The following is a 15698-nucleotide window of genomic DNA, read 5'->3' on the forward strand; positions in this document are numbered from 1 at the left end:
ATACAAGAAAACACTCATACATCAATACAAAACAACACAGCCTTCAGGGACAGGTAGACGGGGAGAGAAATGTCCCTGTGGGTGAAGGTCTTTAAATCAGAGAAAATAACTCTTTACAGTGGAAGATTTATGTGTACACGTATAGATGCAGATGACGTCACAGCCACACATGACTAACGCTCTGTGAAATGAATCCCTCAAGAGGACAAAAAAATGGCCAAAAAGTCTGCACCATAGGGGGTTGGGAGGACTTGTTTGTCCTCCACAATAACTTACAGTGTTGTCTGGCACCTAAAGTTTCTGTTTGCCCTAAATTGATTTGCTGTTAGGTCTGTTTACATGCATGGAAGTCACCAGGATGTAGGAAATGAACACAGATTTTCCTGGGGCTGGACCTACAGACCACACGCTTAGTGCTGGGTGCGCCGCTGTGTAAACTATGACCCTTGATTTAGAAAAATCTGGCCCTGCTCCACATATAAATGAATGCATATTATTTTTATACATGCTTGTAGTTGCTTTTCTATGAATAAGTTAAAAAATGTCAATTCAGTATTTTTGTTTACCAAAAAAAACCCCTCAGAATAAAAAAAAAAAATTAAGTGCCATTTGTGTCCTTTTAGACTTAAAAAGGCATGAACTTGAGAACTTCAGTATTTTGAACTCCCATTCACTCCTCTGCAAACCTAAAGTCAGAAATAAAGTAAGGCCTAATCTTTAATTCAAACGTAAACAATGAACATGAATGGTACCTGCCATCATTGAAATTGATCGGCAAGTCTTTTCATACAAGGTTTAACATTAGACAATCTGTGTTATTTTGCTGTTAATGGATTGTAGGCTATATTCGTGAGATAGTTGTAAACACAGAGGCAGAGGTGAAAAACTCCATTTTCAGTTGTAGAGAAACAATTATATTAGCAAGTAAGAACTTGTCATTAAGTCAAAATCTTGAATTTTATTTGTGGATATGAGTAAAATTTAAATAAAAAAGTGTGTCAGGTTAAAAAAAGTGGTCTTTAGGGAAAAAGGTATCCTAAGTCTGAAAGTGGCAACAGAAAAAAACAGTAAACTAACTTTTATCACACCAAAAATAAATTTCAACAATGCTATGACTTAAAACCGTCTAATATGTGATGCAGACTGTCACATATAGGTTTCTTTCAGCATTGGGGTATAAACACATGCACTGGGGAGTTTGGGATCCTCTGCCAGGAAATTTCTTGCATCAAAGACTTAATTTCCTGCATTCAAATTGTCTGTGCCAAAGTGTGCTTTTTCTGTAGTTCTGTATAATGGAAATGTCTGTATTATCATCAAAATGAAAGTCCTCTGCTTTTGCAGTGTTTTGTTTTGGGAGGGGGCAAATGCACATGTTCTATAAATCAAGCGGTGTCCCCTGCATCCTGTCCGAAATTTAAGTTGCGTCCCTGTCCGGAATTCTATAACAATAAAATCCAGGGTTAGGTTTTGTCATGCTTTGTTATCTTTTTGGTTTCTAATTCCCCCCTTTTAAACACGGAGTCCTCACATGCTGAACAACAACAAAAACGTGTTTTGTTTCCCAATAAGAACAAATGCTTATGTGTGGATAACATTCTTGTTACTTTTCTGAATCATCAGCTCAAAATTTTAATGAATTTGCACAGAATCCTGTTTGATCAATTGAGAGTAAGAAATCGGAACTTTACATCACCAGGTGGTGGTTTATTAAATTCTTGACACTGTTTACATCCCACATAAAGCATTATTTAGTCTCCCACCACATTTTCACACCACAACATGGACACTTCGTCATCACTGTGACGTCAATATACATTTACAACCCAAAAATTGAGAGAGAGAGAGAGAGAGAGAGAGAGAGAGAGAGAGAGAGAGAGATGGAGAGAGAGAGACTTCACATACACCTTGTTTAATCAAAGTTAGGCCTGCTCAGTAAATGTCAGTCAGCAGAGTGGCTGCTCGGGTCCTTCTTATACGGCCGCATTGCACATAAATATATTCCGTTAAATAAAGCAGAGAGCACGTTGACACCCCGTGCACGTGTTGTGTAATTGTGTTCGTGTGTGTGTGGCGTTGGTGGTAGTTTCATGGGAGGTGTTTAGAGGAGAGAGAAGAAATGGCCCGCCTGTCCCCGTTTTGTTTCCCCTCGATAGGAGAAGAGACTCCGCCGGACTCCGTTCACTTTATCAGTGGTTTAAGGCTACTTTGCTCAGTGGAGACGCAGCGTAGCGTACACATCTGGTAGAGGAAAACCTGAGAGCTTTTATAGACCACTCTTTGATTCGGCATACATCCCGTCCGCCAAATAGCACCTATTTCTATGGGCTCAAGAAAACCGAAAACTTGGCAAAGCTGGTTCATTTGGACGAATCTAAGAGTTTATTATATTGATTCACGGACTCAAACGTTATATGATGTATTATTATAACCTGGTTAAAACCATTTGGACTCACACACAATATGTCGTCCAAGCTTTTACTGCATTTTAAATAAGCCTACCCCGAAAGTTTCCACTGCTGTCAAAAATGTGGAATTGTAGAGAAATTGTGTGTGACAGAACATCTAAAATATTTTCATTTGGCGACATTCATGTGTGTTTCTAAATTAACCATTTGAAACCTGAGCAAACTGGCATGACTTCTCTCAATAACATGGAAAGAAGACGACGAGCAACTTCACAAGAAATGGCCAAAAATGCAAAACAATTAGGCTAGTAGCTAAAAAGTTGCAATAAAATTACTGAAAAGTAAGAACACACACAAAAAAAGACAAAATGAGCAAAGAACTCTAAAACAAATTAGAAAATGTCCCTGCGAGGGGATATATATATATATTGTATATATACATATATATATATATATACACTACACATTTTTGTGTGGTTTTTTTTCGACAACATTTAATAACCTCCCTCAGCGCTAATCAGGTCTTTCCTGGGCCCCTTTTCCTTTTTTTTTTTTTTTTTTTTTGCAATTTATGGGACATTTCTTTGCAAGTTGCTTTTAGGTTTTCCCCATGTTTTCAAAAGAAATCAAACCTATTGTCTCAGGTTTCAGAGGTTTAAATGCTTGTAGAAGGCGCCTGAACGCAGCATAAGAAAACTGATTTTAGTCCTGGTCTTAAATGGTTCAAATCGACACTAAAACTCATTTAAAAGGCCATGTTTAATATTTTCATGAGGGTTTTTTTCTCGGGGTACAATTTTAGGGAGGAAATTCAGGTTCAGGGTCAAACCTGCACAGAGAACCAAACCGCAGATCGCTGATGAAAGGTGGCGGTGGGGGAGTTGTAAATCTGAAATTATGTCCGCTGAGAAACTCCAACTTTCTTCGTGTCTCACCAAAGTGAGCGGAGGCCTACACACGCAGCACAGTGACCAGTCCACCGTGAACAGCGTAGAGGTCCAGAGAGGTGACGATGAGCGCTGGTACAGTTCACCAGAGCGCGTCATTACTGTCCCGTCACCCCCTGAGGACGGAGCTGGAGGAGGGACAGGGCGCTGTCAGGAGGGAGAGAAGGAGGCGCTACTGTTTGAGTTCCAGAGCCCAGACATGTTGAGGCCATCCTGTCCGTCCTTTACTCTTCTTATCGCCCGCTGTCGATGAGGATGACGATGAGGATGATGATGATGTTGTCTTAGGGATCTCCACCTGCAGACACAAGACATTCAGTGTTATTTCTGTTACATACTGATCCATGGAAAATAGCTACAGATAGGCGATTGAAAGCAGCATTTGCCAAATCGTTTTGTCTCAGTCACAGCTGACTTGCGTTCTCCAAATAGGATATGACCCCTGAGTTTTTTAATAGCAAAACGCAGAATAGATATTCAACCCACTTTCACCCATTGCCTACAAATTAAACGGCTCCACACTTTGAAATAAACGTGCAATGCGCAGGCAAAAGTCCAGTTTTGCGTGTATATGATACGCCTTTCCTTTCCATTCATTTCTGTGGAGAGCGGATGCGTCCAAATACAACTCATCACCTTAGCTGAGATGTTAGACATTTGTTGGTGACAGGGCTTCTTTGGGCTTTCATGCCACACTTTGTAGCAAGAGTCTATAATGTTTTTTTTCTGTGTTTTTGTATTAACATATTGAATTTAGGATCATCCCACATTGGTTAATGTCCCAAAACACGTTTACATACACGAATTTACGATGCTGAATAATCAGAATCACTTTTTGGTCAGGAGTTGAAGTATGACTATGTACAAGTAATTTGAATCGCTTTTTTCCCCATTGTTGCCAACATATAAGCTAGATAGACATAGCAGGAACAAGGACAACGAATTTGGACAAATAGAGGCAAAACAATATAGGCCTATGCGAAAGTATATTAAAAAAATGGGCGTTTATAACAAGAATTACACAGAAGAATTACCTGCAAATGTTTACAAGCCCCACTGTTTCAAATGGCCACCTGCCTTACTCAGGTGACTTGGCTGATTTTAAATATTTTATAATTAATCGATTGTAGTTTGTTTCACGACAGTGAAACGTTAAATTTTGATTGTGTGTGTGTGTGTGTGTGTGTGTGTGTGTGTGTGTGTGTATGAACGCTTTTATTATTTCAAGAAACATTTCCTGTAGACAATGTAAAATAAACGGACTGATTTCATGTAGTAAAGAGTAGCATCACTTAGCGTTTAATGTGACATAAGTTATTATTAAGTCATATTTATACTTAATTTAATTTATATTATTAGTTTTATTGTTATCACTTTACATCTGACAACAGCTTTGAAGCCATGCTTAAAGCCTAAGCATGACAGGAGTGACTGTACACGTTTAGTCAATAATGATAATAATAATAATAATAGCCTTATAATAATAATAATAATAATAATAATAATAATAATAATAATCACTTAATTTCCTGCACTCTGGTGAATTTTTCTTCACCAATCTGCGCCTTTTCTGTGTTGTTTCGGCACCAATTTATGGTGTCTTTCATTTTGTCAAAATAAAAGTCCGTAGCAGTTGATACAACAGGCCAATGTTTTATTATGAGGGACAATTGCTCATGCTCTAACTCTTGAGAGTGACGTGCCCCTGCGTCCCCCCGAAATCAGTATCTAAAATAATAGCCTCGACTAATCGACCTTTCTGACTGAAATGTAGGCTATATGTTGTATGGACTGAGCAAAAAGCTTAAATGAGACGATAATAACTTGGGTACCAAAGAGGCACGGGTCGATAATTTATAATATTTATATTCATATTTAAAATTGATTTATAGTGCAGCGAGTTATCGTCTTGACACTGTGCAACCTGAGCGCCACCGGAGATGCATCCGACGAAAATCATGAATGGATTTTGCGCCGTCACTGAGTGTTTGATGACACAGTGACACTAACCTGCTCAAAGTACTCCAACAATGCTGGATGTGGTCGTCCCGCCTCAGTCCGTTTATTCACGCTGAAAGACGGGATCTGCAGGATTTGCGCCAACAGCCTCGACTCACCATTTTTCTCTTACTTCATAAAAAATGTGGCGATGTCGTCCTGCTTTCAGCGAATAGCCCACACCAATTGTGAAGCGGTCAACCACTGTTCACTTCGGTAAACACACTGTAATCCAGAGGCCAACATCCGCAAGCCGGCATTTAAAACTGGAGCGCGTCTTTGAAGTTGTGGCATCTGAGTAGGCCTCTCTCAGTATTGCGGAGCGAGGTTTAAAATATCAAACACACGGTTAATATCATAAAATACGTCCATTCAAACGGGACAGATCACCTGCAAAGCAAACTTGTCGATAACTTAAAACACTCTGTAAAGGACATTTTGTTATTTGTGCGCTTATACGTTTATTCTTGATAGGCTACATTTGAATTCTTTCTAGTTGTATGCTTTTAAAATGTAGAATTTTCTTGCTATTAGTCAAATAACATATCAGGTTTTAAAACCTTGTCTCCACTGAACATTTTTTATTTTTTATTATGCTGCAGTTTCAACATTTAAGTGGTCCCGCTTCATATGACCCATTTAAAATAAAAAACAAAGGCAGAAAAAAGACAAGCGTTTAATAAAAGAGGGCTCAGTAGTTAAATCCTTGTGCTCTTGCAGAAACGTGCGTATAAAAGATCAGACGGTTTGCGTTGAAATACCAGACATTTGAATTCATGGTGACATATAGGCCTGTGTGTGGGGAAAAAAACAAAAAATGAAAATGGAACGTATTGGGTCTAAAAATCGACCTGATACTATTTAGGTCCAGGTGCGTTTATAAAGCCGTAAGGTCCAATAAAAAATGCGAGTGCTGGCAGCAGGACGTGTCTGTAATTACCGCTAACAGGAGGAGTCTGTGCGTAATGATATACACAACCATACAGCAGACATCCACAAAACAAGTCCGTCCCATTTGTTTTGATTGCGTAGTGTTGTTTTATATGGTGTGCTATAGGCCGCAGCAGCTGTAACAGCGCGTTCTAAGAACAAAAAGTACAAAACAGTACAAGTTATACAAAAGGTCACACTTTCAAAAAAGAGTAGCAAGAAAATGAGCAAGAATAAAAACAATAATAATTTCTGGCTAAAATAATAATAATAATAATGGTAATAATAATAATAATAAACATGTAGATGAAATACTAATCTATAACTATCTATATTAGTAGTAGTATTAGTAGTATTATTATTCCACTAACACACACTGAGTTCATACTAGACCTCCACTACTTAATGATAATATTCCATGTCACCTATGAATTAACAAATTATAATGTCATTAACAGATCATTTTATTACGTCATATCATCATTTGATAAACATCTAAAATGTTCAGCTAATTTAATGAGTCACAACTACTTTTTAATTACACATTTTTAAAGCCTGTACTATAACTTTATTTAATTATAAAAAATATGAACGAATATTGTGTAGACTATTCACAAGTGCATTATATATAAGAGAGTGCCTCACTGCTTAAACTAAAACTGTATTAACGTTTCCACAAACTAACAGCCAGTATATCTTTTACCTGTGATCTTAACATGGGGTTTTGTCAGTGTTTTATTATTTATGTACACTTGGTTGAATTTCTTAGGCTTCTTAGAAGCACACACGTGACCCCACTTTCCAGTCCCATACACTTGTCAAGACAGCAGTCCAGTCTCTTTTAGTCTGCAAGCAACATATCACTGAAAGTGATACATATTACTGTCTGCCGAAAGCACAAGCATGTAAAATTACAGCTCTCTATATCCATGATATCGCTTACAGAACCAAAATGCCACAAAATGACACAGAGAGAATGTTAAAACTGTTTGTTTTTCTGAAATATTATCATTGCAGCAAATTGAAAAGGTGTGCTGTAATTCAGTCAGTTACATGCAGGTCTGTCACCAGTGATGCTGCATAATGTTTTGTAACACCTCTATCTGATCACAGATATGTTGAACTGATTTCATGGTGTGCTATGAGTATAATGGGGTTTTTTGGATTTTTTAAAAAAATTAATATTATGAAACGGTTACATGTTTGCCTGCAAATATGCTACTGCCTGTCTGGCCAGGACACTAGGGAAGCAGATTTTTCATCTCAAAGATGCTTTTGCTGGTAACTAAATAAAAATACATAAATACATACTTTTTAAATAAATAGATAAAAATAATTAATCAAAAATGCAAACAGAAATTTTAGAAATAATTTTAGAAAATGATATAAATTTACATTTGTAATCAGCTTTGTAAAAACAATTCAGGTAAAGATTACTCTTAAAACCATGCACATATTTTTAATTTTAAAAAATTGACTCAAGCCTAAAATGAGCAAAACTGATCAAACAGATGTCTTGGTTAAAATCCAGTAGCATCCGGTTCTCTGCCTCTATTGATTTTGCACAAACTGGATCATTGGATTATTCCATTGTGGTACAACAACATCCACAGTGAACCAGCCTGTTTGAGCCGTAATCAGAGACACAAAACATACAACAGTGTGGATGAAGAAAAAAAACAAAAAACTTTAGAATTGTGAAAAAATCTCAATTCTGTCTTGCACACACGTGGTGTAATATAAACGCAGAGTCCCTGAAATGACTGAGTTTATTACCTCAAGCCCCCCCTTATTTGCAAGCTTAGAGGTCATCCTCTTAAATACACTTAAAATTCACTTATGGGTTAACCACTTAATCATTAATGTAAGAGCAGGCTGAGCAACATTAAGTGCTTACTTACACTGAGGATCAACCTCACTTAGTTACTCATCTTGTATTAGTTTCATGTTATCAAAAATATAGGGAGTTTTTAAACAAATTAAGGAATTGTTTGGTGTATCTATAGTGTCCTTGTTGAAGCAGGCGTGTGTGTATTAAATCCAGACAGAGTTGACATGAGTTATTAAGAGGACTACATCCTTCTATTAGTGATTGCAGTTTGAAATGTGAGGAAAAATTGCTTTCTGGCTTCAATTATGCAGCACACTTCCTATAGGCAGCACGCTAGGCAACAGACAGGAAATAATTATTCTGTTCGATTCTCTTCTAGTCTGTTCTGACCCCCTCTGTATGGTCCAAATGGGCATGCATTCTTTGTTTTTACACCTAAAGATTCCTTAAAGATTCCTAAAGCTTGACATTGCTCAGAATGAGGCGAGATGTGGTGATGAGGATAAAGGCATTCATCATGAGATTTATGTGTGTCAAAACAACAGGCTGCTAGTTTTGTCAAAGCGTGTAGAATCAATGACATGTTTGGATGTAGCAGTAAATAAAAAGACTATTACCTTTAGCCAGTGATCATATATAACTCCAATATAAATTAAATAATAATGTGATACTGCTGGCTTCTGTGTTTGAAAGAGCACAAATGGGTTTAAATCTCTTGGATGTTGCAAACGATAAATCCGTAGCATACCTTGTAAAGCTGCAGCCATTGGATATGGGCAGTATATAGACCAGAATTATGTGGATAATATGTGCGGCTGTAAAGGACGAAACCATCAAAAAGCGTTGTTAGGAATAATAGTGGTGGGTCTACACGGCTGAACCTGGCCCCTCCTGGCTCCAAGCTGTCTGAGGATGGCAACCAATTTTCTGGCTCCAGTGTTGATCACTTGGACTATACCATTATTGTGCAAAATCTTTTTGCTTGTTAAATAGGGATGCAATACGTTTTTTCTCCTTAAGTGAGGTGTTTATTATAAAGATTGGTAAACACACTTATATTTTACTGTTTACTCTCTCTTTAGTAGTCACCCCATATGCTTCACTGGCTGTTTAAATTCCTCCCCCAAATAAATAGGGCTAAGATTACCCTCCATTTGTGTATATGTGTGTAATTCCAGCACAGGAAAAGTCTGTGTTGCTGTTTCTCTCTCTCGCTCTCTCATACTATAGCTCTTTGGCCCACTTAGTTAAAAATGACAAAACATTGTGTATAATGTCAAGATGGCTTTGGAGGTCTAAATGGTGTTTGAACGGTCTACAGTGAGAAAGTGTTAATGGTCCTAGAGTCTCCCTGTGACAAATGCAGCTACTTGCATGTTATTTGGGCTTATGTTCATAAAACAATTTAGTAAAAAATAAAATCTCACAGAGCAACGGTTTCATAATTTACATGTTGCCTTGTCAGTATAATTAATCACATGTAAATGTACGTCTCCATCTTATTCTCAATGTAAGATGCTATAGACAATCAGCAAAATATTCGTGGCTGCTCTATTTTATTTTATTCATTTTGCCATTTTTGTCATGATGCAGAAATATTTATAACCCTAAGTTAAACCGTCGTGCACTGACACAACTGCCTCGCAAGTCAAAATAACATTATCCTTTCACAAAAACAACAACAAACCCGTTTGCACATCGCTATTGTAAAGGCAGTGATGACCGGTGAACCTCGACCTTTAAAAAAATAACCGCGCAGGATCCTGCATAAATCCAGCTGACATACAGCCTATTGCGCAAACATTATTATGTTTAGGACTGTAATTTAAATTTTAGACAATATGCTCGTATGTGCACCAATAAGCAAACCTCAAATTAATTTGTAATAAATACATTTACATGTAGTGGAATACATGTCAAAACCAATGTGTAATTAAATGTTTTAAGAAAGCTGAGTTGGCCCATATTTTTTAAATTATGTTTTTACGCACGGTTATTTCACAACATTTTTTTATGTTCGTTTTCGAGCATGAACGGTACGCGAATGGCAATATATAAAAGGAGTGTTGTTTTCCCGTTACAACGTTTTTACATGAGCCCACTAGTGCATTTCCTCTCGGACGCGTCTTTTTTTTCACTTCTAGTTGGACTAATGGAGAGAAAGTAGTTACAAGATGGTCAACTGTGACCTCCGGCCGTTAATCTTGGTGACATAAACCAAGAATAATTCACTTTAAGGAGAGAAACAATACATCATCTTCTCCCTGCAAACACTACGAATTTAGGTCATGCCTGCCAAATTATTATATTATTTTATATATATGTATTATTTGTATTTTCTAAAAAGGTGACTGCAATTTCCAAAGTAAGGAGGTAGTTTAGTTAATTCAATAATCAAACTAGACTATAATTTGTCTGTGTTTATCTCGCTATCACATCAGGTCCTCAAAATCTAGCTGCCTAATTCACTGAACTCTCGTCTGTTTGCAGGCTGTTGCCTCCCTTATGTTTTTCCATTACTTACCTACAAAGTAAGTAAATTTATTATTTATTATTTATTAGTATATTATATTTATGTAGCGCTTTTTACAGACATAGGTCACAAAGTACTTTACAAGGGCAATATACAGCACGCAATAAGGAAGGAAGATTGGGTGACTATCAAAGCCACGTATAAAAATGCAAAACTAAACTGTTGTAAAATGCCTTTAATCATAGACCCATTATGCCTTGGCTGTTGCTTGATTGCACGAAAAAAACAATTCATATTTTATGTCAAAGAACCGGTGCTTGCTATGGAAGTGTCAGACTATACTTGTAGTCCTTTGTTATATGATTTAACCTAGAAAATATTATGGTTTTGTCAGCTTTGGCTTGTATCTGATGAAGTTGCTATTTTGTTATTAATGTGGGAAAAAACAGTGACCTCATTAAGTGCAGAAGTAGCCTGTGTCACGGTGCATACGCGCTCTTACCGCCTCTCTCTTCCTCCTCTCCTCCCGGGCCTCCGTTTTCTTCAGCTCGGCCTTGAAAGCCTGCGTGTCTCCGTGCTGTCCGTCCTTGTCCAGGATGTCCATCAGGTAGGAGATGTAGCTGGTGGCCAGCCGTAGCGTCTTTATCTTGGACAGCTTAGTGTCGGCCGGTACATTGGGGATACACTCCCTCAGCTCCGCAAAGGCCGAGTTGATGCTCTGGGTCCGCCGCCGCTCCTTACGGTTGGCCGTGGGTCTCCGCTTCACGGGCCGGGGGTGTGTGTGGTGGTGGTGGTGCATACCGACCGTGGCTCCGTTCACAGAGATGCTTCCGGCTCCCGGGACCAAGCCGCCGGGTCCGTAGTGGTGGTGGTGGTGGTGATGGTGCGGGTCCAGGCCGCCTGTGGAGCTGCCGCCGCTGTTGCCATGGTACTCTGGGCTGTAGCCCGGCGCGAGGCTGTACTCGGTTGGAGACATATCCGCGTGACTTATCAGCCAGCTCGTGAAGTACGGAGGAGCCCCGGTGTCCTCGTGACACCGACCGGCCGCCGCCGCGTGCAGGGAATAGTGGTGGCTGTCGTGGTGGTGCATGACCGGGTGGTGAGGGAAGCCCGAGACGAGACTCATAGTGACACACACAAACACGCACCCACGCGTGCACACACACACTCTCTCATGCACGCACGCACGCGGGTCCTTCTCGGATGCTGCAGCAGAAAGCTCGAGCTCGCAGCTTAACTGTTGTCCCGTGCAGATGTTTGCATTTTGAAAAAGCTCTCCAGCGGCTTCCTTCAGAAATTGCTCCGACCGTGACTCCGTGCAGCAGCAAGCGAAACCCGGGCTGTGTTTTGTGGCCCAGTAGGCCGTTCACTTCAGTCCAAACAACTCCTCCTCCTCTAAGACATTGTTCCTCTCCCTCTTCCTCTATTATAAAGTCACAGCAGCGTTTATCCCTCCTCTTCTTCCTTTAGAAACTCACTCACAGTGCGCAGCTTATTCCTCAGTGCTCATCCTCCTCTGAGAGCAGCTGTCAGCCTCAGAGCCGTTTGGCAAGGCAGGACCAGTCTGGGCAGGCACTGGGTCACTACTGTCTTGTTGATAGCCTACTGAGCTATGGTGAAGCCAGAGAGAGAGAGAGGGAGTCTGATTTACTACGTCATCTTTACTACCGGGGAGGAGAAACTGACTTCACAGCATCTGTCAACCAATGGCGGACCCCCACCCCCTCCTCTGGCCCCGTCTGCAGGGTCTGTTTACTTCTCTTTTATGTCAATGGGCCTGCTAAGTAGACCTGCTGGCTCTCTCTCACACACGCGCGTACACACACAGGGGGCACATGCACGTATATGCACAGCAACAATTAGCCCACAAGGTCAAGAATAAAGTGAGATGATCCTGCACACGTTGCTAGCTTTTTAAAGTTTACACATTAAATGTAGGCAATCGCAATAGGGTCAGCATATCTTATATGTGGGCCTGTTTTTTTGTTTGTTTATTTGTATGTTAAATAATTATTTATATTTTTAAAAATGTTTTTAACGAAAATTAAAGCACTGCACTGCTTTCCAGAATTAAGCAGGATTATACTAATATTATTATTGATAGGCATGCTTTAAATTGTGTTGCCTATCTGCAGAATTCAGGGTGAAATAATTTTCATCATTAATTTTGATCTGCAACTGGTGTTTATGGTCATGCAAGTGGCGTGTTTTCAGTATTGTTTACACTGTAAAATCTGATGCATTTGCAACTTAACTTATTAACTTGTTGCAACTTAAAAATGTCAAGTTTAACTAAATCAATCTTTTTAAGTTTTTGCTGTGCTATAAATCTGTATTCTGCTGGTTGCAAACTAGTCAAACATATTTGTATATGTATATGTTTCTTAAACATGACAACAAAGCAGAACACACAAATGTCCAAACTTCATCATTGACAAAATCCTTTTTGACATGATCAAGTGAAGTCAGACGTGGTTTTCTGAGGTTGCTGACATTTACAAAGAACAAAGTAATTTCACTTGTTATTTTTAAGTTACATAAGCTTCACAAAATTAAGCAGCTACATTCTGAGTAAAGGTAACAATAAGATATATTGGCTGTAATAAATAAATACACAAATTAATACATAAATAGTAATTTTTGCTTTACTTTTTTAAGTCAATCGGTTTCCAAGATGACTGTATGTAAGATGAACTTGTCAGATTTTACAATGTAGGTAGATCTGTTAAAGCCATGCCGATATCTATCCCTCTTTCAGAAAAAAAAATCATATATAATTCAAAATTCTTCCAACAGGCAGCAAAGTTTGGGGTACCTGGTTTGATGGATCCCATTTGGGCTATGTGTTCTCTGGCTTAGCTCGTGCTAGCAGAGCTAATGGACGAACCACTGGTGCACTCATTTCCAGTTGACATGATGTCAAATAGTCACACTGTGAAGGCCACAGAAACAGACACGAGCCAGTCCTGGAGTTGTGCAATGCATGTCAGTTCTTTGGACTTAAATCAATACCTTTATTTAATTGCTGCTAAAAGCAGTGGATTTCTTGTGTCCCACACAGGCACACTGCAAGTCATGTGATAGCATAAAATACTGCAACCAAGAGTGGTCAGAGTTGCGTCTAATTCCAAATAATCATAAATAATGTGAAAAAATGTTTTAAAAAGGCTAATATCTTAATTTTGCTGATGTGAAAATTAAAAAGTCCAAAATATTTACATGATCTTAATCATTTCTTTGTAGTCTTGATATGTTTGCATATAAAATCCTAATGTTATGTATCTATTGTTATGTCCTATTTTTGTAGGCTTAAACTTATCACATGCCTTATACTTTTCTTTTGGAGCTTTAAATACAGTAATTAAGTGCATAATTTCCTAAATTCAAAAAAAAAACCAAAAAACTATAAACATTATTTTACAAGATATTTTTCATAAAGGCTACGTTTGACTTGACCTTTATAGCCCTTAAATAATTTATTACTGTTTCCAGAAAACCTAATTTCCAAAGCAACTATGAGACGAAATTACAACTCAGAAAGTTTCGACTGCAGACGCAACCCCAAATAACAGTAAATAGTTATTAGTATAAGTAAGTTTAGCTTATTGATGAAACGTTTCATGCGTCCAAATATGAGGCAACTTACTTTATACGTAATTATAGTTGTTGTAATAATAATAATGATAATGATAATAATAATAATAACAATAATAATAATAATAATGATAATGCGCATTAGTTGTTAAGGTAAAAAAAACACTGCTGATGAAAATCATATATATTTATTATTTGGCTTGGAGGCGACTTTAGGTAGTTATATAACAGTTACAGTTTAGCTTTAGATTATAACTTCCCAGGTCATATAAATAAGCGCCAGTAAAATTTTAGGGCCGGTTCCGAGCTGACACAGTGACCGACCTCCTGACCGCTTCCCTCGGCTTCCTCAGGAGGAAAAGTCCGCTGCATCTCCGGAGCTGTACAATCTTGAAAAAACCGCAGTGAGCATATTACAGAGCCTGTGAAGTTTTCCTTTTTGTTTCGGCACAAGTAGCGATATAAACGGCCAAGGTTAATCTTTACTCTTTTTACCCTGTTATGGCAGTTACGTTAATAATCATGAGTTTTCATGTCCAGCGTATGAAAAACACGCAGCGTAAGAGCTCCATCCAACACACATTTACTCGAACATGAATGAATATAATATTTCACGCTCAAATATTTGCAGATCTATTTACTACACTTCCACTTCAGCTGCGAGAGAGAGAGAGGGAGAGAGGGGGAGAGAGGGAGCATAAATCAAATGGCAGCTTACCAGATCTAACCCAGAACTGTGGTTGTATATTGTCATTATGTGGGAAATTAATACATAAGTAAATACTTACCCCTTTCTCCTCTTAATAAAGCTTTTTAGGAATAATTTAAACTTGGGCTTTCTTATAAGAAAATGCCTATAGGCATTTTATGTCACCAGCAAACAAATGTCCCATTTAGTAACAAGGGCAGACATTAATTTTGATTTTAATCTAAAATACTACATTAATTACTAAATTGTTGAACTAGTAATCCCAACAAATAAAAAAAGTCCAGGGAAAGACAGTCACCACCTTGTTTTTTTTTAAAAAAATAATTATGCTAATTTAAAATTAAATGACAACAGAAATTTGGTTAGAGTCACCTGGAAAATCTTGCTGGACCTCTATGACCTCTTTGAGAGCTGCTGAAGACCATCCAAGGATCACTGAAGGCCTTCCAAAGACCCCGGAAAATTCAGTCATGTCCCCTGGAAAACACACAAGAACGTCTGAGGTTAACTTCCTAAGCGAATAACTTCATGCACTTTGTGTTTGTTTACATGCATAATATTGAGACCTCTCACATTTTCATAGTTATTAGCTCCACAGCAACTTACTACCAGTTAGTTATTTGGACCTTAAGAAGATAGTGGACTGGGCTGCTGTAAGTGTGAATCTGAAGGTCCTGAACACAGCTATGCTTCCCACAGTAAGAAAACTACAGAAGCCTCTACAGAGGAAGCTGTATGTTTCCTACGTCCAGAAAAGGACTTCCCATTTTGGTGTTAACCCCCACTTTTAGGCTCTAAAGATGTCAGC

At 38.4% G+C, this 15698-nt stretch overlaps 1 protein-coding gene and 1 long non-coding RNA gene across 2 annotated transcripts in view; one reads left to right on the forward strand and one right to left on the reverse strand.

Annotated features, from left to right (window-relative positions):
* Positions 1-15698, forward strand: part of LOC148190026 (uncharacterized) — a 108022-nt gene that overhangs the window by 20098 nt on the left and 72226 nt on the right. The gene's annotated exons all lie outside the window — the stretch shown is intronic.
* On the reverse strand, positions 1684-12208 carry hand2 (heart and neural crest derivatives expressed 2). The gene is made up of 2 exons (XM_042485577.2): positions 11090-12208; positions 1684-3653 (listed from the first exon to the last, which is right to left on the reverse strand). Exons 1-2 carry the CDS (start codon positions 11711-11713, stop codon positions 3528-3530), a joined length of 750 nt encoding a protein of 249 aa, XP_042341511.1. The 5' UTR covers positions 11714-12208; the 3' UTR covers positions 1684-3527.

The sequence above is a fragment of the Plectropomus leopardus genome, chromosome 3 (assembly GCF_026936395.1).
Source record: "Plectropomus leopardus strain MGB_pleo_1.0 chromosome 3, ASM2693639v1, whole genome shotgun sequence".
NCBI classification, from domain to species: domain Eukaryota; kingdom Metazoa; phylum Chordata; class Actinopteri; order Perciformes; family Serranidae; genus Plectropomus; species Plectropomus leopardus.

Excerpts from the sequence above, each read along its gene's own strand:
- hand2 (XM_042485577.2), bottom strand. The coding sequence starts at position 11,713 with ATGAGTCTCGTCTCGGGCTTCCCTCACCACCCGGTCATGCACCACCAC. Across the intron at positions 3,654-11,089 it reads AGAGGAGGAAGAGAGAGGCG|GTGGAGATCCCTAAGACAAC; the intron begins GTAAGAGCGCGT and ends TTGTGTCTGCAG.